The sequence below is a fragment of the Stylophora pistillata genome, chromosome 14, assembly GCF_964205215.1.
Source record: "Stylophora pistillata chromosome 14, jaStyPist1.2, whole genome shotgun sequence".
NCBI classification, from domain to species: Eukaryota; Metazoa; Cnidaria; class Anthozoa; order Scleractinia; family Pocilloporidae; genus Stylophora; species Stylophora pistillata.
Window position 1 is genome coordinate 21,161,284 of NC_142532.1, and position 23,595 is coordinate 21,184,878.

General features: G+C 40.3%; 3 protein-coding genes across 7 annotated transcripts in view; 2 read left to right on the plus strand and 1 right to left on the minus strand.

Annotated features, from left to right (window-relative positions):
* The first annotated feature begins 17 nt into the window (after positions 1-17).
* Positions 18-11,560, plus strand: LOC111330917 (melanopsin-A). 4 transcript variants are annotated; one of them, XM_088744776.1, is made up of 3 exons: positions 18-148; positions 910-2,512; positions 9,383-11,560. In XM_088744776.1, the coding sequence occupies exon 3, from the start codon at positions 9,394-9,396 to the stop codon at positions 10,426-10,428; it is 1,035 nt and encodes a 344-aa protein (XP_088600902.1). In that variant the 5' UTR covers positions 18-148; positions 910-2,512; positions 9,383-9,393; the 3' UTR covers positions 10,429-11,560. The 4 variants fall into 4 exon arrangements, with proteins under 4 accessions (XP_088600902.1, XP_088600903.1, XP_022791651.1 ...); XM_088744777.1 differs by having other exon boundaries at positions 53-2,512; XM_022935916.2 differs by lacking the exons at positions 18-148; positions 910-2,512 and adding an exon at positions 2,948-3,254.
* LOC111330916 (protein CNPPD1) lies at positions 11,377-15,966 on the minus strand. The gene is made up of 9 exons (XM_022935911.2): positions 15,814-15,966; positions 15,616-15,727; positions 15,056-15,137; positions 14,530-14,650; positions 14,018-14,090; positions 13,659-13,714; positions 13,370-13,431; positions 13,127-13,244; positions 11,377-12,699 (listed from the first exon to the last, which is right to left on the minus strand). Exons 1-9 carry the CDS (start codon positions 15,832-15,834, stop codon positions 12,067-12,069), a joined length of 1,278 nt encoding a protein of 425 aa, XP_022791646.1. The 5' UTR covers positions 15,835-15,966; the 3' UTR covers positions 11,377-12,066.
* A 5,620-nt stretch (positions 15,967-21,586) lies between these two features.
* Positions 21,587-23,595, plus strand: part of LOC111330879 (uncharacterized) — a 32,415-nt gene continuing 30,406 nt past the window's right edge. Inside the window, exons 1-2 of one of the 2 annotated variants that reach the window (XM_022935854.2) lie at positions 21,587-21,813; positions 23,421-23,595. The exon at positions 23,421-23,595 is cut by the window's right edge and continues 925 nt beyond it. In XM_022935854.2, coding sequence (XP_022791589.2) covers positions 21,743-21,813; positions 23,421-23,595 — 246 coding nt within the window. In that variant the 5' untranslated portion in view covers positions 21,587-21,742. Of the gene's footprint in view, positions 21,814-21,980; positions 22,947-23,420 lie in introns of those variants that run through there. The other variant, XM_022935855.2, reaches the window with a different exon arrangement.

A 23,595-nucleotide genomic window follows, 5' to 3' on the forward strand; every position in this document is an offset into this window, starting at 1 on the left:
GCGTGCACAGTAATACAATGTACAATTTTACTTTTTTGTCATGTCCACAGCAACGCTTGAGACCGTAGACTAAGAGAAGGATACAGACTCCTGGAGAAAAGATACGTCTGAAGAAAATCAGGAGTACACAGGACCCAAAAATTTAGAGGTAGCTAGACATTTTGTGTAACTGGAAGGTTTTCTTATTCGTAGGTTGCTTTATAGCCTTTATCGGAGCGTTGAAAACTCAGTTCAAAAGCATTAGCTTGATCACACCTTGGAGATTCATCAGTGATTTATTTGTTCATTTATGGGTCCAAGAAGATAGTTCGCTCGCTACAAACACGCCAGTTTCTAATTTTGAATGCAACATCGCCAAAAAAAAAATTTATGAATGAAATTCATGATGGCTTCTATCGACCAGTTTTCGAGATTAAAAGCATGCTATTCAAGAAATGAATGAATCCAACAATCACTGTGCGTGAAAATTTGCAAGGTAGTTGGTGTTTTCTGGAAATCGCTTAATTGGCCTTCGTATTGAAGTGACCGAATTCGTCAAGGGTATTTTGATGAGCGAAAAAAAAAGGATATTTCTTCTTCTTCTTCTTAAAACTCCTTCATTATAACAGCAAAGTGGAGATACATCTTCAATCTTCAAACTTTCGTCCGTTAAAGTTGACGCTAGCACTTCTAAACCTCAGAAAAAGCGAGTTTTGCTAAGCCTGATAGGCTAATTTTTGGATCTATTCGCTCCGACGAAGGGCTAACGCTCGAAACGTCAACTTTTGTAATCGTTACGGTGGCCAATTTACCACTTCAACTTTGTTGATATATCCAAATTATTTCGTTACTCCCACCGACGCAGCCCTAAACAGTTTCTTTCGAAACTATCAGCCTTTATTAATTTTGGACCATTTTTCTCAAATTTAGAGCTGGATTATTGAAGACGTCGCGGCGACTTGGTTAAAATATTACATTAAAGAGCTGTCAGAGGAGGGCTAAAACTTAATTTGAACGCATCAGCTTAATCACATACGTAGCAGACACATTTTTTAAAAAGTTCCCCCCTTGAATGCATTGTTGGGTAAATAATACCAACTCGTACAGAGCAGAAGTTTGCTTTAATTTTTCCGTCCACAGCAGATTGCAACTGAAATTGATCGAAGATGTTTGCGCGTAATTTTCTGGGAAAATCGTGACGCTATTTTGGTTTGCTTCTCAATTGTAACTGAGTTCGTTATATTTCTGATATCTAGTCGATATTCTTCAGTGTGTTTGGACGCGAGTCTTGTTTTTTTTAAGAACACAGTAATTCGCCGAGAGGTTTTTTTTTGGTTTATTGCCTTATACACTGGCTTCACTTAAAAGCACTCTAGATCTGTCGCAATAAATACATGCAATTGTTTCAGGTGTGGCCTTGAACTCCCTTAAAAGTGTCAAGTTAATCTTCCAGTCCTCCAGTCTTCCAGTCGATCCGATATCCGTAATGATTTGCCAAACGACGAAAGTTTAATTGATCTAACACAATAGTTTGACTTGAAACAGTGATACATCCTCCAGCATAGCAACGAGGGAAAAATGCGTTGATTATGCCAACAATGTTTACTCAACCCTTTGCATCCCAACATAAAGAATTCGTATTATCCATACTCGATACATTTCCTGAGGTGCTGACGAGGAGAATTTTGTCAACAGTCAAGAAATTCTATAGTTGGTGATCATTTTTTTCATGCTTTTGATCACTATGTGTGATCTAGTGGTGATACTGTTAGTAGGGATTATATGCTAATCTCTTTTAGGGATTGAACGGTTGGTGGAGAGGAGAGCTGGTGCTTAGCCGGGTTAAGTAACAGGTGCCGGAGAGATTTCAGTTTATCAGTTAACCATTGTTCATCAGATAAAAACTGTTTTACTCAGCAAATTATCCCAAGAAGACCTAACAGGTTATAGCCATGCCGAAGGCAACTATCCATTTTGACCCGAGATAGATAGGTGGACCAGTTAATTGTGACCCAAACGATTAAGCTTTCGAATAATCCTCAAGATTACTTTGGAAACCGATTGGAGTCCATTTTGAGAATCATTTAGAGGTCGTTAAAACGAGCTGTTGGACTCGTAATCACAATAAAACTACAATGCTCACAGTACGTATGTTAATAGAGCTTTCAACTCTTCTTATCTTGACCCCTGCATTTAAAACCTGTAAAGGTGACTGTTTGCTTTGTTGAGGGTCGGAGCTTTGAAGTCGCCCTCCCACATAGAACCTTTTCAAAACCTACTGAAACAAGGCATTAATAATGGATGAAACAAGTCCTTAATTCTTTCTTCGTGAGGATTCATCTCTAAGTATCATTTAACTTTGACGCAAACTCTCGTAAACACGCTGTGTTAATGACTCGCTACTTAAAAACTGCCCGATAGTAAGAATCTCTGTGCCATTGACACTTAGCGTTTTATTTTACCGAGGAAACGACTACAAAGGTTTTTCATCCGTCTTCAAAACGATTTTTCAAGTGTGTCGAAAGGCAAAAAGGTGAGTAAAGCAGTCAGTTCATTGGTTGTTTTCGTTTATTTGAGTTTTAGCAGTCAGGTTATATGAGCGAGTTGTACATAGGGAACTTAAATGGTTCAGAGTTGTGAGTTTCGGGCTCAACAGTATGGAGTCAACTGTTGTGGAAGTCAAGCTGGTCGGAAAATTTGCAAGCCTGGCATGGTTGTAGCAGAATATATTGACCTCTTAGTAGAATTTTATGTTAAGCTTGCTTACGTTTTGCTTAGAAGCGGTTTATTGCTTTGGCTGTTTTGTTTGCCGGTTGCGTGGCTACCATTTAAAACAGCTAACAGATGTATTAAGTCAGTAGCCATGTTCAGGTTTCCTTTTAGCGGGAGTAGCGCCACAGCTCAGTGATATGTCTTTTTTATCTCTCGTTTGTTTTCATCAACAATCAAACCACCTCAAAATCAACGCAAATTATTATTGAGCATGTTGATACAACTTGTGGGAGATCTGGGTACGAAACTAGTCAGCAGGCTGATCTTTCGGTTCAGTGACACTCCGGCCTTTAATCTGTGCTAGATTCGACCCGTTCACTATTTGTTTTTGTTCCAAGCCCAAAACGGTGCCCTACACACCTACACAGACCAATTGAGAAGCAACGTTTTACTGCGGATGACTGAAGAACGAAATCCCCAATTTTTCGTTTTATCTCTGCAAAGTTGTGAATTTTAACTGTTAATTATCTGAAGCGATTTAAAAATCAGCAGCAGTAGAAGAAGTAAGTAGAATGTTTGTTTTTTTTTTTCTTCAATCTATAACCTTATCGTAATGGTTCAAAAAACATTTTGTGCCAGCATTCGTTAAGGCACCAAAGCCCATTTTACTTGTAAGGTAGGCTACGATGAAACCCGACAGGAATAACCTGGATTAAGTTCCTCTCGGTTCGCTAACGCAATTCAGTCCATCTGCCTTATTTCCTCCTTTGATATGAAAAACGTTTTCAGAAGTGAATCTTTGGTTTTTTTTAAGATCTGTGGCTTGGCATCTGAAATACAATAAGAACTAGTTTGTAAGCTTAAAACTACCAAAAATTGATTTTGAATGGTAAATTTTCAATTCAGACTCTGATGAAATGTAAACAGCGGAACAGTTGAAATTAAAACTTGCAAATTTTCAAGGGAGAAATTGCCTAGGGCGAATAATTAGGTGTTTTCATGTCGGCATCAAATGGAAACTTTTTTCCCGGCTCAATTGTCGTATATTGGTCTATTATTAAATCTGATAACTATTATAATAAAAGTTTCAAATTTTCTTTAACTAATCGTGCGAATAAAAGTATCAGTTGGCGACGGTAACTGGACTTTTACAAACTTGCCGCAATGCAAGAAGTATCGGAACGAGATTTTAAAAGTTCAGAATAATCGTTCTATATTGGATGCAAAGCCTTCCTGGGAAATTGTATTGAAGTTCCACACTTGTAGGTTTGTTTCATCGCACTTTGTAATAATCGTGGCGCTTTGTGATAAAATTGTCGCACTTTGAAATACATGCCACACTTTTTGATCAAACAATCGCATTTTGTAATAACACTTGTCATCCCATTGTAATTAACTTGGTGTAGATGGTCGTGGGCAGGTGGAACCGATGATAGCTATCATTTCTGTCAATAATCAGTGATGGTGTTGATAATATTAATAATTATGAGAATTATTATAATAATGAAAGTGATAATAATAGTAATAGTGAAAGTCATGTTGGTAATGAAGAGCAAGAAAATGTTGATAATATTGAGAGATGATATATTCAGTGAGTGACACAGGCATACCCGGAGAAAAAGAAACTCCGAGTGCTCTCAAAACGAGTCGAACCTAAGACCTTCCGATTAGTACTTCGGAAGCTCTACCACTGAGCTATAAGAAACTCGTGGCAGGCTAGGTCGCTGTACTTAGTCCACGGTGAAAAACTTCCTGTCTACTGCTAGGATAGCAATATCGAATGTGATGCTTTTGCGAAATGCTGATGTTAATGAAGATGGTAGGTTCATTTTAAACTTGGTCCAGTTTCCAATTACGTTAAGGCAAGGCGTATACTTTGTGTGGGGTTCTTGTAACAAAAGTTTCACTTGCATGAGTTCTTTGATGAAGACTGCAGCTGGAGGTGGTTTGAGATTCTCCCTTAAGTCTCACTGAACAATTAATATGCTAACTACGGCTTAATAAATGGATCACAGAAGCTGAGTTGGTGCCGCATTTAAACAGGTTTCTTCCAGTTAGGAAACATAAATTGTTCTACAATTTTCCATTACGTGTAATCTCTTCATTTGAAGTATTTAGATATCGATTTAAGTGCAATTTAGCAGTTTATTGGCGATCTATTCTTCACCGCAGATGTTCTTACTTGCAAATCAAATCAAATCAAATCAGTAAAATACTTATAAAGGGTCAGTCTATGTAAAGATTTTTTTTAGGTAAAGAAAAGATAAACTGGCCCGCACGTAGTTGAACGTCACTAGCTAGCACCAACAGAGTACGTTATTTTCCGCAGGAAAGGAGGAATTTTCTTTTAAGTATGAAAAACTACAAGTTTCTCCAAATTAATTGATAATCTTGCGACACATGATATACTTACAGTGAACGAAAATTTAACGATTCTTTTTGTTAGATTATGAAAATGATACATGATGTGAATATCATCGTCATCATTATTGCTATTCCCATTATTAATATAATTGTTGTTATTATCAGTATTTTTATTATCATCAACATAGCTATTTGTATGTGCAGTTACGTAAGCGAGTCGGACGTGAGCGCCTTTTATACTGTATACACGCATCACAGCACTGATTCCGGCTTTCAGAGACTATTCTTTTAAGAAGAACGTGCACAGGGCACAGGTTATAAAGTCCTTGAATGTTGCGGCAAGAAAAATTTTCTGAGATCTTATCTAAGGTAGGCACTAATTAAACGCTCGTCAAAGATTTACACTTTGACTGTCCCTTTGATTATTACAGCGGAAGTAGGTGTATTAAGCACGCCCGCCATCGCTGTCAATCCGACTGAATCACACTATTGATTACTGAGCGGGCCGGCTTACTTACCAGGTTATGAGATTTTTAGAGGTAACTGTTTTGCATCAAAAATGGTTCCCAAAACATTGAAGAGCAAGAATGCTCCTTAATTAGCAAATGACGCTTTTTAAGAATGTTCATATTCGGGTTTTTCCTTCGACACGGGGTTTAGAACCCCTTAGGTCTTCGCTGAAGCGTTGGCTTTTAGTAGCAGAACCACAAACGATGAGATCTTAAAACTTTTTCAAATATTAGGCTTCATACATTTTACCTGAGCGAACGACGAACCATTTCAAACTGGACTCTTTCCTGTAATGTTATCTGATTTGGATCTTTTTTGTTTTTGATTGCGTAACATTAGTAATGATTGTGGTACAGAGAAAAATCCGTTGATGATAGCATAAATCAGACAAGGCTCGTCAGAAGTTGATGTTCATTCTTACTTGCAAATGAGAATCTTCTTCCTGTTTAATCAGGACCACACTGCCTTTCACTGTTTGATTATTGAGTCATGAGGATAAACCTGAAAATAAATCCCAAAGAAGGGATAGGAAACTCATTAGAGCGCTAATTCATTTGCATGTTAGTCGGGAATGGAAGTCATATAGCCCAGGTTTTGGGCAAGGTGTTTAGACGTGGGCATCAACGTTGGCTCCTTAAGTTTTTTCAGGACATGCAGCCAGCTGCTCTTTGTAAATGCTCGGTCTTCATTTTAATGTTTCGTTTTCAACCATACTTACGTCTTAACCGTTTGAAAGTTAGTGGCCCTCGGTCACGCTTTTTAATACACGTGTAGTCTTTTGCGTTTTTCGCTTACCTATGCTCGTGAAACACTGCTAATAATGGTGACAAAAACAATGATGTTGCTGATGGTGATATTGCTGGAAATTAGAATAGGAAATAAGTTCGCCACTGATAGAGATCCTCTCTGACTAACTACCAAAGATTGCATCAGCATTGTGTTTTCGTTTGGCGTGCCCAGGTTGCGAAAACTGATGATGGATTTAAGTGTTCCAAATTGGCAGAAAAGATTAAGATTTTGGGCCATTAAAGCTTTTAATTTTACACGGGTGTAGGTCTCACGTTGAAAATGGATTAATTTTATGTATTAAGTCAACCTTTCATTGGTAACTAAAGTATACCCACTCTGGCTTGTTTGAAGGTTGTAATGTACACTTTACTAGAAAATGGGTTAAAAAAATCCATCTCAATTATCGAATTCTATTGTGCTGAACTCCGATTATTGTTTCGGGTGCTATCTCCAATAAATGCGAAAATGACACCAGATTTTCGTCGACGCATTAATATTTTAGTTGAGTTTAAAAGCGTTCAACATGTTTAGCTCGTGTTTTCTCCAGAACTGCTAAATGCAGGCTGCGCGTGATGATAATCGCGTCTCTAATTGACAACCCATTTACGAGGCTTTTGTGCCATTTTTTTCTTAAGAAACATTGGCGGACACAAGTCTTGTCTGCTATCAAAAGACGATTCATTCAATTCAATTGTACCCAAATCGTTTTTGGTTTTATTTCTATCAAATACAACATTGATGAAAAGCTCTACCATCAACAATTTCCAGTTTTCTAGAGTTATCAGTAAAAGGACCAATCCTACCTCTCTGATTTAATAAAATACATATGTTTAGTTTTTTTGAATCGGAAACACTAATCTGACCACTAATATCGCTGGATCAGATGTGCTGCCATGGTTTTGACTGAAATAGAGACATACGTCGGATCATTTCAGCCATGTAAACAGATAGAGATGTAGATCTAGCGGAAATGGAAGAAATTATTCGCCAAGTCCTTTCGATTTCCATACAGTATGTAATTTGCTAATCTACCCGGCAAAGATAAAAAACTTCTCGCAACAGAACAGACAAGAGAAATAAACGAAACATCTTTAAATCCAGACCAACTTTAAGATATATAAAGGCGTGCTGTGATAATGAAATAATCCTTCGCTCTTTATTTACAGCGCTTACATCTTGCAGCTGGCTCTATGTATGTAAATTCTTGGTTTGATGTAAGTTGTCTTTATACGTATTTACTTGGCCTTTGAGTTTTTGTTCAAGATAATTTATTTCGTTAAACCGCCCGTGGGTAAAAGTCGCCAACAAACTGGGCATCGACCGCAAGTCAAATAAATATTCGTGGAGAAATCCCCAAGAGCTCTGTTCAATCAAACAAGACATTTTCATCATCTTGCAAATGTAGGTAGACAACCCGTGATAAAACTTGTGATTTTTCTGCTTTTAGTTAATAATTCAGTGAAGGAAGTCATGTTATAAAACAGATAAAGCGTTGTACATTTTCAGCAAAAATTACTGTAGCTAACAGATGCTGTATTGAGGCGTCGCTCCGTTATCAGAGTAGCCTCAGGTGCAATGTTTCGTTTCTGTTAGGAGACTTGATCTTATCTCGGTGTAACGAATAGAATGTTTGCGAGTATCAGAACATTTAGCGGATCAAAACTGCACAGAGACCAAAGCTAGATTGAAATAGTTCTTATGGCGTCTGTACTTTTTGGAGACTGAACATTTAAAGAAGTAAATCTTAATGACGAAGAACTACCTCCCGTAGAATGAAATGCGTTGTGATTGCATTTGTATTAAAAAGGAATCTGAAAAAGAATTCCGGAAAGTTCTTAATTCATTGTATGCACCAGGGAAAAAACTGCGCGGTCGAAGCATACACAATCACAAGTAGGTTGAGTGAGTGTGGTGGTTCTGATACCTTTTTTTGTCATTGGAGACGAGAGTGCATTTCAGGTTGTTACTACGCTGAAAAATGATGTGCTACAGTACTCAGCCAGCACTTTCAGTTATCTTGATGTAGGAATGCACGCACTCTTCAATGAGAATAACAGTTAAAAGATTACTGACAGTTCAATTTTTTCTCCTTTACCAAGCAGAAAAGGTGTAACCTGTTAACATCATAGTTGTTATCATATCCTGTCCTCCGATGAAGATACAAATCCATTTTGATTAAGCCTTTGAAACTTCCTGTAATAAGTTCACATTACTGCTTTCCAATTATTACAGCAAATGGAAAACACGATTTATTTCCTCTTATCTTAATCGCCTTGAGACCTGTTCCAATATTTCCAAATTTGGTTCAATTCTAGTTGCAGTTTAAAGTTTTTGAGACGAGTCCTTAACGATTAAGTCTTGTTTTTAAAAAGTTTAGAATATAAGAAATAACCTATTCAGGTAAAGAATAGCGTTGAGCTGCCACACAATCTTACTGAAGCCGGTCATATTTTTATGACTAGGAGTGCCGATGAAACAAACTGCTCACAGCTGCACGAAACATTCTTTCCTCCAAAGATTTGAGCAGTAATTCGAACTCCGGTGCAAAACTGAAATCGTGTTGGCTTCTCTTCAACTAAAATCACCCGTTCGTAGCTGCAAAGTGCAATTTTCTTACGATCCTGCCTTTCCAGGTAGTTTTGGCTATGTCCTTTTTTTTACAAATGTCTTCCAAATATTTTGCCGATAGTAAGACAAAATAGTTCTGAATTAACAAACGAAGATTTTGCCTCTCGAACTTTGCACTTTCCGTGTGGTATATTTTTTAAACTTTGCACGATGTAGTGAAATTTGAACTGACCAAAATGAAGTTGGCGTCAACTGATGACAAAACAATAATATTTGCTGTATTCAACTCATTGGACCAACTGAGCATAGTTGTATGGTTCTTACAGCTATTTCAGTCATTATTTTCTAGAGATTTGTTCAAACACACAACATTTTCACTCTTTGTGGCTTCAGCAAACCATACAAATCAAGACTGAACTGAAAGGCACAGAAATATCTATCTTGTCTTATCGCTTTTCAGGCTTAGAAAAGATGGCGGATGGCGTGTACACTTTTTTTGCTATTTTGGCCACATTCATTGGAGGAAGCGGTGTGATTCTCAATTTTCTCGTGTGTTTGACATATTTCGCAACTCCAAAGCTTTTAAATGCTTCTAACATCTTTTTGCTCAACATGGCGGTTGGAGACTTCATTTACTCACTCGTGGCCCTTCCTCTCCTGGTTGCCTCCAACGTTCGAGGCAAATGGGCATTTGGAGAAGCAGGTTGTACCGCTTACGCCTTCATCACTTTTTTTTGTGCACTTGGCAGCATGATGCTACTAGCAGTTGCTGCTTACGAGCGTTACTTCACACTATGCAGGTTGTACAGTGACGGTCAAATTCAGTTCAGTAAGAAAAAAGCAATCATTCTGTGCGTATTGATGTGGTGCTATGCTCTGCTCTGGAGCCTGATGCCTGTGCTTGGTTGGTCCAGATACATCCTAGAGGGTATTGGTACCAGCTGCTCAGTAGACTGGACTTCAAGAAAGCCAAGTGATGTGTGGTACACCATCCTTTTGATCCTAGGGTGCTTTGTGCTTCCGGTTGCCATCATTGTCTACAGTTACATCAAGACTTTTAGAGCTTTGAGAAAGTTAAGCCAACAAGCGTTGCAGAATTGGGGAGAAAATAACCGTGTCACCCAACAAACCCTCAAAGCAGAACGTAAAATGATGTGGGTAATAGTCGCCATAACAGCTGGATACCTCTTTGCCTGGACGCCGTATGCTCTGGCTTCAGTGGTGGCCATTGTAAACCCAAATCGTATCAGCCCCATTGGGGCCACGATTCCAGCCTACATGGCCAAATCTTCAGCTTGCTACAATCCAACCATTTACGTTTTCATGTATAGGAAGATGCGAAGCAGATTGTATGAAATTCTTTGCTGTAAGAAGTCTCAAGTTCACCCAGACGCGCCAAGTGCTTCTGAAATTGCAAGCGTTCGCCAAAGTGCACCGGCTACACTTGCGGGAGGACGACGAACTTCATCTGGTGATAAATTTGTAGATTCATCCAACACAGCTTGAATCACTGGCGGATCATGAGAGGGTAAGGGGTGGGGGTGGGATTTGGGAAAGGCGTCATTTCTACTTATAGACTCTAGCTTTTGTCACTTAGGGATCATTGTTTACCGCCTGGGAGAAAGAGAAACGGGGGGGGAGCGCGGAAAAAACAGAGGATAAAATTCACTGATCCCCTCATAAGTCCGTGTTATTGTTATGATCCCCCCTCATAAGCAGTTAATTGACAGTTCTTTTAAAATATTCCCCATTTTATGCTCTGTTAGCAATGAGTTTTCTCCCTCTGTACCCCCCTAAAACATGTGCTAGATATGTGATTCCCCCACAAACCCCACCCAAGGTGATAAATAAGGACTGTTCCCCAAATGAGATCAAGGAATGTCAGGAAAAAGAGTTCAATCTCATTTCGGGATCTTTTATCGTAAACTTCAACTGACACAACGTCACGCCCATGAGGCGTTTTCTAGATTTCCGGAGTTCTGATAGAACTCAACTGAAAATTTCGAGTGTAACCTGACTCTTCCATGTCGGTTGGTCTCAAGAAACTTAAGGGAGATAAGGACAACTCATAGACGCACGCAACAAAGTCAACGACGAGAGGAAGGTGCGGTACTCAGTAAAAATGCCAGCAGGGGAGTCACAAGAATGGTACAGAGCCTTATGAGGGATCAGGTAATTTTACCATAACACGACCAAAATCCTCCGGACGGACCCTCCCTGGGCGAGAAATATTGAGCAGTCCCTTAGGAAATGTAACATATTTATAATCATAAAAAAGATCCTAACTTAAACAAAAACAACAACAACAACAAAAAAAATACCAAGACAAATTTTCCTTTCACATTAACCAACTTATTAGTAAACTGATGTGTTGTGAGCGTTTACTAAAGGAGCAGAAGAATACTGCTCAGAAAAATAAAACGGGTAAAGTGGGATGAAAATTATCGAACTTACTTCAATTTCAATTACTTTAATGTTATTGCCTTAAAAAAGATCCCTTGTAAAATCATTTTGCCTCTTCTGGTACTCTTCTGATACTCTAAGATATCAAGTTTATCAAAAAATATAATTAGAGGAGCATGTTTTTTTTTCTGTGCAAGGAAATTGTATGTTTTTTGAATAAAGTTCTTTAAATATCTTTCAGTGACTATAACTATGCATACTAGAAATCAATGAGCAACCACTAGTTTATATTCTTTGACAATGTAAATCCCAAATTTGGGTCACTTCAATGACACTCTACCTTAAACTATAGTATAATTTAGCTCTGAAATTAGCGCTGCATTCATATTTGCTGTTACAAAGTAAACGTTCCTTATACCCTTCCCTTTTAATGTAACCATAGTTTCCAAATTTATAATCGTTAAAACTTGAAATGTTTGAGTGACCAAGTCCAAACAATACCATGTGGATAGCTCCAAAACATGACTGAAGACATCTCATATTTTCTGTCTGAATCTAAGAATTGAACAAATTCAAATGGATTTGACTAGCAGGACTCTCACAAATGGCCTTTTCTTATTTGAACTATTCTGCAATTTCAGTTGCTGCCTAGAAAAGAGTTACCAATAAGAAGAAATTATCCTGAGAGATATGACCCACCCCCTAATTTTTAAAGTAGTTAAAAAAAAAGTGCACCACTTCTTAGGCCACACAAATGAAACTGCTCTTTGCATGGCTTCTCAGCCAGTCACTGTGTCCTAATGCACCTGTAACATTTGACACAAAGTTACTTTGAACAAGACCTGATGTGTAGCTTTCCATAAAACGAAATGAGGTACAGGGGTTATGCAAAACAAGCTTTTGTGATAATATTTGGGTAAACAGGGTAGAAGAAAGTCTCAAATCCTCAGCAGAGTCTTTGCGAGTTTTCAGCTCATTCACATTGACTTTGTTTCTCGAATCCTGCACAGCATTGTTTAATACAAATTCTAAGGGTTTCCAATTGCAAGAAAGTGGAGAACAGCATTCATTTCCCTGCAATCCTTGTTGGGTCTTGATGGTCATAGCTTGTTGTACCGGAGTCTCAGAATGGTTGTGCTGCATTTGAAATCTCTTTGAAACCACCAAAGGTACTTCTGTTCTTCGCCTGGGCATTTCTGGTGGGTGATGAAACCGGCAGGCAGATTCTGTGGTTAAACAGACTGGTGTCTGCACAGGGGGGGTGAAGTTGTCAGAAGTGTTATTACTGTGGTGACAATGACAACTGGTGAAGGAAGTGACAGACAGCGCCAAAGACAAACTGAACACATAGGCCAAGGTACATGCACTAAACACCTAGAGAATAAATAAAAGAAAAGCTGGGACCAACCTGTTAAAAGTTGAATCCTTTACAACCTACCTGTATGATCAGTATGCACATTCTCCATACTGTTCTCCATACATTTCCCAAGGTGCTGACAAGTAGAATTTGTTTAACAATCAAGAGCTTCTTTAGTTGGTGATCATTTCCTTTATTCTTGTAACCTTAAATGTTTGATTCAGGGGTGACATTGTAAGGAGAAATTAGACGCTAGTCACTCAAGGGGTCTGTGGGTTAAAGTGGGGGAAAAGTTACTTCAGAATGGTTGAAAGAAGAGTATTAAATAGATATTCTACAGCAGTTATTTCTAATCTGCCACGAAAACATTCTATGTAGACTGCCATATAAAACTGTCAGTCCTCAAAATCTAAGTACTGTTAACACCCTTCAAAAATGACATACCTTCAAAATTTCAAGTCTCAAAAGACTCAAAGTACCAAGAAACCTGGTGTTATCCAGCAACGTGCACAAGTCACCGTATGTGAACCAACCACGGCAAAGTCCATGTGTTGTTGCAATTCTGCACAAGAGGTAAAGAATTATAACCTATTTTGTAAGTGCAAGTTTTAAAAGTCCATCAAGAATTAATTAAATGTTCAAAATTCTACTTTAACCTTAAAAAAAATACATTTCAATTTCTTGTACCTGGACTCCACTTTATTGACAAAATCCAAAAATTCTTGATTACTGACAAAAAGGCTCCAGTCCTGACAACGAAGAACACATTCATCACCAAACACATTTAAGTTTTTGAGAGAATGCAGATGCTGTTTCCAATCTGTCTATTAGTTTGGTTGTGTTGCACTGTGAAACATGCATACCCTAAATATTGCCATCAAATGAAACAAAAAAAAAACAAAAACAAAAAAAAACAAAAAAACACAAACAAAAAAGAAAACACAAGAATATAACTTGAAATACTGCTTTAACTTACAATAGACGCCAAAAATTCCATTTCAAGCTTGTTTACATCATTCACAGTTTTGTTTCCTGAAGGAAAAAATCAAACATGATTGAATTCTGACTATCCCCCAAACAAAATTTCCATCGATCTGAAACTGGTAAAAAGTTATTTTTTCTCGAACAAATTCTGTTTGCTTCATAGCCCAACATTAAACTATGAAAAACAATACTGACCACAATTGGCAGTAAAGTCACAATCTGATCGGCAAATTTGCTCCCGTGCTTCATGATTCCAAAACTAATTTTGACCACTGTGATGACAAATATCGTTGTCACTAAGAGTACAGACCACACTTAAACCACTGTCAATTTGTTGAATTTATAGATTACCTGCTCTGGCCCAATCATCATTAAACACTTCCTCTTCCTCTCCTTCATCATACAAATACTTGGACGCCACCATCTATAAAACATGAAAATAGTATTTTAATATTTAACTTACAGCACATGCCATAAATAAGTAGAAATGGGGCTTCCCCGTGTCAACTTTAGAAACTCTTTGTGATGGCTAATTTATATCACCAACTCAGTTAATAAAACTATTTATTTACACGACTCGGGCAGTCAGAGGGCCAATAAATAAAATCAACCAATCAAAATGCTCTATTGCTGGTCCAATATTCTCCAAGTATTGGACCGGGCACTGTCCCGAATGATACCGCACTTGTGTCCCTTCGAACTTCAGTTGTATGATAAATCTCTTATTAACCAAGCTTGCTCGGGACGGTACTAGAAGAATATCGGCCCTCGGTCCATACTGTCAAGACCTCAGGCCGATATTCTCCCAGTACGGCCCTTGCGCTTGGTTAATAAGATATATATATTGTCTACACCTCACTAACCACTGATATCAGGAACAAGTCAGACGATGACACTCGTGCAAGATACTCAGGGTTCTTCTGACGTAATCTCTCAGAGTAAAGAATCCCCATCATCAATGTACAGGGAGATATCTTGGCTCTCCTAATTAAAAAAATAAGGTTTCCAGGTGTCAGTGATGTATACTAAATGGTTTTTCTAAATACATAGCAACTCCTTCCTAGCACACAAATAAACATGCGTGAAGCCTTACATGTACAGTTGTAGTTCCTCGTGCATGTTGACACCCAGAGATTCGTGACAGTGAATTTTCACCCATATAGCAATCCAACAACTAACTTCACTTTTTCACTAATGTACAGTTACATATAGCTTAATTATATCACTTTGCCCCTGGCTTTTAATTTTTTGTTCTTCAGGGGAGGAAAGTTGGGCTCTTAATAGGGGAGAACTTATTGCAAACTTGACACTCTAGACAAAAAAAGCCTAGTTTAAGAGGGGAGGAGAGGGCTTCATACAGCATTTATAGTAAATGTATACGAAACTTACCGTGAGACCACCATAGCATAGCTTGTATCCAAACACTTTCTGTCTGTGGGTGCAACAGAACCTAGAACCTCCACTGCAACATCTGCAGGTGAATATTTTAAGAGATTACAAATGGTAATGCCGTAATTTCTTCCCTGTTCTAAGTATGCCACCGTTATCCTTAAACAGCCTTGAGATCTTCATAAACTAAATGTAGTTTAAAATCGTGTTTGAGTACAACAATCGATCATAATAGCCTCTTGATAATGGTGGTTAGGCAGCAAAATTAAATACACTCGTGAGCACATCAGGTGCTGCCTACATCTCCTCGTGTACATTATTCACAGAAATAAAAATGGCTCTTATTGGAATTATAAGGAGGGAAGAAATACAACCCATGCTAAATTCAGCCTTATTTTCATTGGCGTAGGTGTTACAATTTCATTAACAACACATATATGCACATTTCTGAAAATCATACGGGAAAGCCACTGCTCGCATCATCACCACATATTCCCTACCGATTAATTTATTTCAAGGCAGAAAGTACTAGTCGTGACGTTAGAAGAGTAGCTTGATACCTGTAACTGCCAGAGATGGAAGCGATCTGTCCGAGTATTGGCCATAGTAAAGGGTTTTACGAACACGATCTCTGAATTCAACGTGACTGCTCGATTGCGTAGCACCTCTTTCCTGAAAATTAAGGGTCATCAGCCATATTTTCCCTCGATCTTCAACGATTTTAGATAAAATCACGTGCTATTCATAATTTAGTTTACCTCCTGATCTCCTCTGTCCATTCCAGTATCCTTTTGCAGTAAAATTAAAAGCCAAAATATGAAAATAAATTGCCACTCCTTGCTCGATCGAACGCAAGCGATGCTATATCGCCTGGTGCCCAAGCAACATCGATCTGAACTTTGCAACCGAGAGAAGCTGGAAATAGTTCATAAAAACAGCTGGGGCCGAGGCAGATCAGGACATGATCTGGTACGACGTTCGTTGGTTCGTGTAACCCATGGTGAATGCGTGTCGATCTTCAACTGATGTATCTACTCCAAATACTGTGGGAAAAAGGTAAGTGAAAGAATTTTCAGTGCTTATACCAGATATCTGGTCGCTCAACCTTGCTTCCTTTCCTCTTCTGTTCTCAATGTAAATCACGCACTGAAAACCCCGATGTCACTGCAAGAGGCTGTGACATCGAACAAGTGCAGCGCTCTACCAGTAGTAGAGAGCGCTGCACTAGTATCGCAGAGGTCAGTGGTTCGAATCCCGTACAGGCCTGATTTTTTTCAGGTCTGATTTACGCTATTGCATAAATAGCGCTCTCCACTGCGAGGATCGTACATCATACGTAAACTGATAACCTAGCGAAACAAAACTACGGCTCGGAGTTACGCCATAAGACCCTTGCTTCGCTAAAACCTGAAATCTCTCTAGCTCTTGGATCTCCCCTTGATGAGTAACGTAGCATCGAAGATACCAAAGCCATGCGTATCTGCAGTACCACGCCAAGGCGCCACTCTAACAGTGGTCTAAGCCACCCTCGTAGACATCTCTTCTTGTCCTGCATCCTCTGCAAAACTGCCGGTCGCCCACATAACACCCACAACCTGATGGATTGTCGTTTTCTACCACACCGGGACTCGACAACGGGCTCGGTCACGCATGGTGACAGATGACCGCGACGACCTCGATACTGAGATCTGCGAGCCCTTGGATGAGAGCAGCGACCTTGTAGTCCCACCAGTCCATGGTGAAGAACCAACAGCCCTTCGTGTCGGCATAGTCCAGTCCCCTGTACTTAACACCTTCTATCATGAACACCCAGTGCAGCTGACCCTCGACACCGGTACAACCTCCAACATGATCCACGCCTCCTCTGCCAAGCTCTATGGTTTCCCCATAACCACGGCCTCCCAAATGGCTCGTCAGGCTGATGGCGTTACCCCAATGGATGTTATTGGCGAAGTTCACTGCTCCCTAACCCGTGGACAGCTAACATTTCAATTAGACGCCCTTGTCGTCCGCCAGCTAGACGTTGATATCCTAGCCGGTAATCCCTTTATGATCCGCAAAGACATTGGTGTTCGCCTCGCCAAACGTCAGATTGAGATAGCTGGCACCGAGATTATCAGTTACAGCTCCCCTTCTAGGCATACACGTCAACCCAACGTGCGCCGTACTCAATCCTTCCTACTACGCAACCCAAACCGCACTGTCGGTCTACCAGGGGAATATGTCCATTTCAGTGCCCCTTCTGACTCTGACTCCGACACCTCGTGGGCCCTTGAGCCCCAGGCTGGACAGCCCTTCTAACATGCCACGCAAACCAGAAGAGGCGTGGCCTCCGCTGCAGCAAATTTAATCTGTGGATCATGCCGTACGCGTCTCCAACACGACCGGCTCCCCCCATTCTCCTGAAGAGTGGTGAGCAGCTTTGCCTGCTTCGGCAAATTCTACCCGTCGAATCGTCCACCTCACCTCCCTCCACGTGTAGTGCTGTCTCTCCTTCACCAGCCACCTGCAAGCCCTTTTCACCCCGTGTGATCCTTGATCCTGATGGGTGCCTAGATGAGGTCACTCGTGACAAATTCACAGCTCTCAACCTGGAGTTTGATGACGTGTTCAACCTCTCCATCTCTAAATAGAATGGTGCAAGTGGAAAAATTGAGGCTGTTGTCAACATTTGCCCCACCCTTCCTCCCCAGCGGAAAGGCAGGCTCCCACAGGACAATAGGAACACCCTCGAAGAGTTACAAAACAAGTTAGATGAGCTCGAAGCTGCCGGTGTCTTCGCTAAGCCCGAGCAAGTCAATGTCCATGTGGAGTACCTGAACACCTCTTTTCTCGTAAAGAAGCGCAATGGCGGTAGCAGACTTGTGACATCCTTTAGAGAAGTTCCCCAGTACAGCAAGCCTCAACTCTCCTTGATGCCTAATGTTGACAACGTACTGCATGAAATAGGGAAGTGGAAGTACATTGTTATAACTGATTTGCTGAAGTCTTTCTATCAGATTCCTCTGGCCAATTCATCTATGAAATACTGTGGAATTGCTACCCCATTTAAGGCATTCGTGTTTACACTCGTTCTCCCATGGGCATGCCTGGGTCCGAAACTTGCCTTGAGGAGCTGATGTCCCGAGTTCTGGGAGACCTCATTCAAGAGGACTGTGTTGCCAAAATCGCCGACGACCTGTACGTTGGGGGAAAAAGCCCTATTGAAGTCTTCGACAATTGGAGAAGAGTTCTTGCCCTACTCCAAAAGAACAATCTTCGCTTATCTGCAGCCAAAACTATCATCTACCCAAGAAAGGTCATCATACTGGGCTGGATGTGGTCTAATGGTACCCTACAAGCTAGCCCCCACAGATTAGCTGCACTATCCTCAGTCGAGCCTCCCTCAACAGTACAAGGCCTTCGATCCTTCGTCGGGGGTTACAAAGTTCTAAGTCGCGTGCTCCCAAGATTTGCGGAGCTGCTTGATCCCCTGGACCAAGCCACTGCATGTAAAGAATCCAGAGAAAAACTGTTTGGTGCGATGAATTGATACTGGCCTTCAAAACCGCCCAACGTGCATTGGCTAACAACCGGACCATCACAATTTCCCAGCCTCAAGATACCTTATGGATAGTGACCGACGGCTCCGTCAAGAATAGAGGCATCGCAGCCATACTATATTTACACCGAAATGGGTCACTGCTCTTAGCAGGATTTTTCAGTGCCAAGCTTCGTAAGCATCAGGTGACTTGGTTGCCTTGTGAGATTGAAGCCCTGGCTATTGGTGAGGCAATTGGACATTTTGCCCCTATATCATTCAATCTGCACACGCAACCGAGGTACTCACCGACAGCAGTCCCTGCGTTCAAGCTTACGAAAAGCTCAAGAGAGGAGTATTCTTAGCCAGTTCAAGAGTCACCACCTTCCTGTCAACAGTCAGCCGCTATTCTGTTCACATCCGTCATATCGTCGGAGTTGAGAATCTACCCTCCGACTATCCAAGCCGAAACCCAAAGGAATGTTCGGACTCTAGTTGCCAGATTTGCAAATTCATCATCGAATTCGAAGACTCTGTTGTTCGCAGCCTCTCTGTTAGTGATGTCCTTTAAGGCTCTGTCAAGATGCCCTTCACTAGCCGTGCTGCCTGGCAGACTACCCAGCTGGAGTGCCCTCACCTCCGGAGAACACACTCTCACCTTAGCCAAGGTACCCGACCCTCTAAGAAAGCCACCAAGATTATTGATGTGAAACGCTACCTCAAAGATGTTGTGGTTGCCGCCGACGGCCTTCTTGTTGTGCGCGACCATCAACCCTTCCAACCCCCACGTGAGCGCCTTGTTGTACCTCGCTCTGTCTTAGAGGGCCTATTAACAGCTCTCCACATCAGGTTTAGTCACCCATCAAAGTACCAAACAAAGCGTCTCTTCACCCGATACTTCTTCGCTTTAGATGTTTACAAAGCCATTGACCTTGTATCGTCCTCTTGCCACATCTGTGAATCTGTGAAATCCATCCCTAAACACTTCCAGCCCCAGTCAAGCGAAGAACCCCCTCAGACCATTGGCGTTTCATTCGCTGCTGATGTTGCCCGACGCCACCGACAATTAATCCTCGTGCTAAGAGAGACTGTCTCCTCCTACACTTAAACCACCCTTATCAAGAGCGAGAAACGTGAGGATCTCCGCAACACCCTCATGATCTTATGTTCCCAGCTACGTCCCTGGCACGATGGTGGTGCAACAATCCGCGTTGATCCTGCTCCTGTGTTTAGTGCACTTACCACCGACCCAATTCTCCTGGTGACGAGAAAAACAATGATAAATGAGTAGAATAAAAGCGTTCGTTGATACCATTGGGAGTGCCGATGGAAAGATAAACTTTTGTCCAAGAGTTTTACGGCTTTCCGTGCTACCTAAGAGTAAGGAAAGACCGCAGATTGCCATATATTGCTTAGAATGATTAGGTAGATTAAAATGTCTAGCGACTGGTTTCGATGTGTCCTTGTCATTCCTTTCCGTGACGTCGCGAAGGTGTTCTCGGAATCGGGATCGGGATTGGCCGGTATAAACCGTCGGGATTACAGGATTGAGAGAACATTTTGGTCGAGATCGGATTGAAGACTCCTATTCGGGTACCCTCGATGAGGGTTTTTATTTTTCGGCTTCTCAGGAGTGGGGGCAATTTATTTATTTTTGCTCTGTCATAAAAAAGGGGGGCGAGAATGAAGGTCATTTGAGACCCGGACTTACTCTAATACTTGTGGGCAGTTATCGGTGAAAGAACTATTCACATTGTAAGACAGCCATAGCTGTTCAGCTTGCTTTAAAAACTCGTCCTTCCTTCTCCCTCTTGAAGAACTTAAAGTACCCGATCGAACATTAGTTATGCAGCGTTGGAAACTCTTAACGGTGGGTAATTAACATTGAAAACTCAGATGATAACACCAGATTATCTTGGATACCCTCCACCGAGGTAGCGCCACAGTCTCATTAGAAACTTACCTCTATATCTTTATCTTATCTTCTCCTTCCCTGTCAGACGGATGGGCTCGTGAATCGTTGTTCTCCCACCTTTCGTTAGGGTTACCAAGTTCTTTAGTATTTCTAATTAGCTCAACTGGGAGAACAACTTCAAATTTCCTGAAATATTGACCCTTAAACTTCGCCTGTGTATAGTGACTCTACTCCGGAAAAGCGTGTGTACTTTGACGATATGATTTTGAAGTACTTAAAGACACTTGTAACTCTAAATTTTCCATTTTGTTGGCCTACGTGATCGGTTCAATATATCACATCGATTAATTTTACCAGTAATGGATTTGAACACATTACAAATCTTTTAACAGCAGTTTTACGCATGTTACGCTTTAACTCTCACCTGCATTTGAATTCTTTGGCATTGCTTTTTTTTCATAATTCAGTGCGAGAGAATTAACACTAGTACTTCAATAAGGATTAGGTGACCTTATTTCTGCCAACTCTAATTCAAAAGCCAAGTTCCTAAAAAAGTAAGAGTTGACCCTTCCGAAAAAACTTGGGATTTAAGTTGATTTTGCGAGATATTTCTTAACAGAGTTATTCAAGGATAGAGCGAGCTCGACTACTCAATGAAAACTCAGTTACATCTCACTCATTCATGAGAAAACCAAGCAACTCTCTCCCGCCCCAACCATGTAAGATCTCGTTTGCTAAATTACCCTCTTGAATTTTTAAAAGGACGTTTAGGAATACCAGTCTTCTCGAATTCTCACTTGCAAAGAGACTTAATTTGAACGATCGGTTGAAAACTGAAGCTTGATATTTGTTCAATATTTTCCCTTCGTTTGGTTCAGATTGATGAGAATGATCAAACCTTGCAATTGTTTTAAAATTCATGATCAGCTCAGCGATGCTTTTAAGCACTACACGTGTCAACCGCAAAACTCTTTCTTTTTATCAAAACCACTGAGGTACGTAATCACCTAATGAGATTTTCGTCACTCCCCCTGATTAAACGACAATTTCCGGATTTCTTGGATTCCTCATTAGAATGTAACTTGGTCAGCAAATTTTTAACAGTAATGAAACTGAAGGTTACTTTGCTTCGGGCGTTGATGTCCTCAGCAACTTAAACTTGTCATCGCTCGTTGCATTTGTAACAAAGCGAATACATCAAGCGATCGTCGGTCATATCTTGAGATCCCGACGACTGCACGAAGATTCACGAATGGTGACGAATAATGTTTCCGAGTATTTGAAGAAAGCTGAGAATGTGGCTCTTTCATCATCAACTGAAAGGTGAGAATTTGTGTATTCCGTAGATATGTCTGTATTTTATCTTATTTTTGTAAGTCTTCGGCGTTTATTTGGGGTATAACGGGTAGGCGAAACCCAAATCGACTAACAGTACACTTTACATCGTTATTCATCGGTGACAGATGAAAGGACGTGCCAGAGAACAACACATTGGTGAAGATTCGTTCCTTCCGCACTTAAAATTCATAAACTGAAATCGAAGTCCAGAATTGACCTATCAGCTTTGGCGTAGCCGCTTTTGTCTGTAAGCTGTTCTTTATGATCAGTATTGATTTTTTGCGACGGTCCGTGTGATTAGATTCGCTCGGAATTTAACTGGTCGACCGCATCATTAGAATGTTTAGCTTCGGTTAACGCTGATCACAGCGACAGATACCTCGATTTAGCTACGTGGACCAAATTGAATTTCAGCTAACATATTTTTAAACATTGGTTAAACCTGGTAAATACCACAGGACTTCAATTCATAAGTATTTCGCTGCAACTGTCAAAGAGTTTACGTTTTCAGCGGGTATTCCAGAATCTCCTAATTACATGTTTTGAGCGAGCTGCTATAAACGAACAGTGACTGATTGCTCTGATATAGCTTCAGAAGCTTCTCTCTTCAACATCTGTACACGACAGTGGCAAAGTTGGTCAGCTGAAGAGCCAATTGCATCGTCTCTTATTTCTACTGGTATCTACAGGGACTGTTCGATTTATTTCATTTACCTCTGGTTATCATAGATACAAAATGAAATGAGGGAGTTATGTCATGTGTGGAATAATTTCGGAGGAATGACTGAACACGAAAGAACGCCACGAGGATTATTCGTGAGAGCGTGTTTATTACACGTTTAAAATGAGTTACACGAATTTGTGAGATTTCTGTGGATTAAAAAGACTGCTTCGTAGAGAAAGAAACACTATTAATTTGCTTGGACTGCTTTTAAGAGCGGCAAACAAGCACCAGTTTCTAATAGAGTTCTGCCGACAGACACGCACCGGAAACGAAAATCTCGATATTAACTGCAAGGGAATGACCGAACGATTGTCTCCAACAGCGAAAGAAACACGTCGATTTGTTTGGATTTTAGGGAAGTTGAGAACTTCGTTATTGTGATGAAAAAGACAAGGTGATTTGGTTCTTCGTATTGCTTTGTATATATATTTACAATTCCGAAATGTTGTACTTGTGGGCAGAGCATTCGAGCATTGTATTTCAATTTCATAACAGACATTGTCAAAAGTTCGCTTTAGTTGTTTTATTTATTTTATCGTGAAACAATGTGCGTATCGTTTTTCGACTCGTCTTTCCACGATCGTTTTGGTTTAGATATATATTCAAACGAAAAGAATTAACTGTTGTCTAATCCATTTGTTGATCTGGTATGTTCTCTTCAAGTGACAATTAATCTACAAGAATTTCGTGATACTAGAAAAATTATTTGCAAAGAGGTAATTTTAAGGAGAGAAATTAGCCGTGATTAACCCGTCAAGATGAGTTCAAATAGGTGAACTTTGAGAAGGGTGAATTTTTTTTAATTCTTGCCTTGTAGTTGCGGTCCTTTTCTACATGACTTACTTTAAAATTTTATTTGTAATTTCAGGGCAAAAGACGATTCGGAGGCTTACCAACACCATTACATTTACAACAAAGATGATGAAATCCGTAGAAGCACAGGGTCCATTTTTGGAGGTGATAGCCCATCTAAAGTGAAATCACAACCAATGCATGTCCGAAGTAATAGTGACACAAGCGAAATAAATGTTTCAGTGAGGAAT

What these genes read in the sequence shown, in the direction of transcription:
- LOC111330917 (XM_088744776.1), top strand. Translation starts at nt 9,394, where the DNA reads ATGGCGGATGGCGTGTACACTTTTTTTGCTATTTTGGCCACATTCATT.
- LOC111330916 (XM_022935911.2), bottom strand. Translation starts at nt 15,834, where the DNA reads ATGGACAGAGGAGATCAGGAG. An exon ending in ACTTGTTCCTGATATCAGTG is followed by an intron (nt 14,091 to 14,529) that starts GTTAGTGAGGTG and finishes CATGTTTTATAG; the next exon opens with ATGGTGGCGTCCAAGTATTT. An exon ending in TGGAATTTTTGGCGTCTATT is followed by an intron (nt 13,432 to 13,658) that starts GTAAGTTAAAGC and finishes CTTCGTTGTCAG; the next exon opens with GACTGGAGCCTTTTTGTCAG.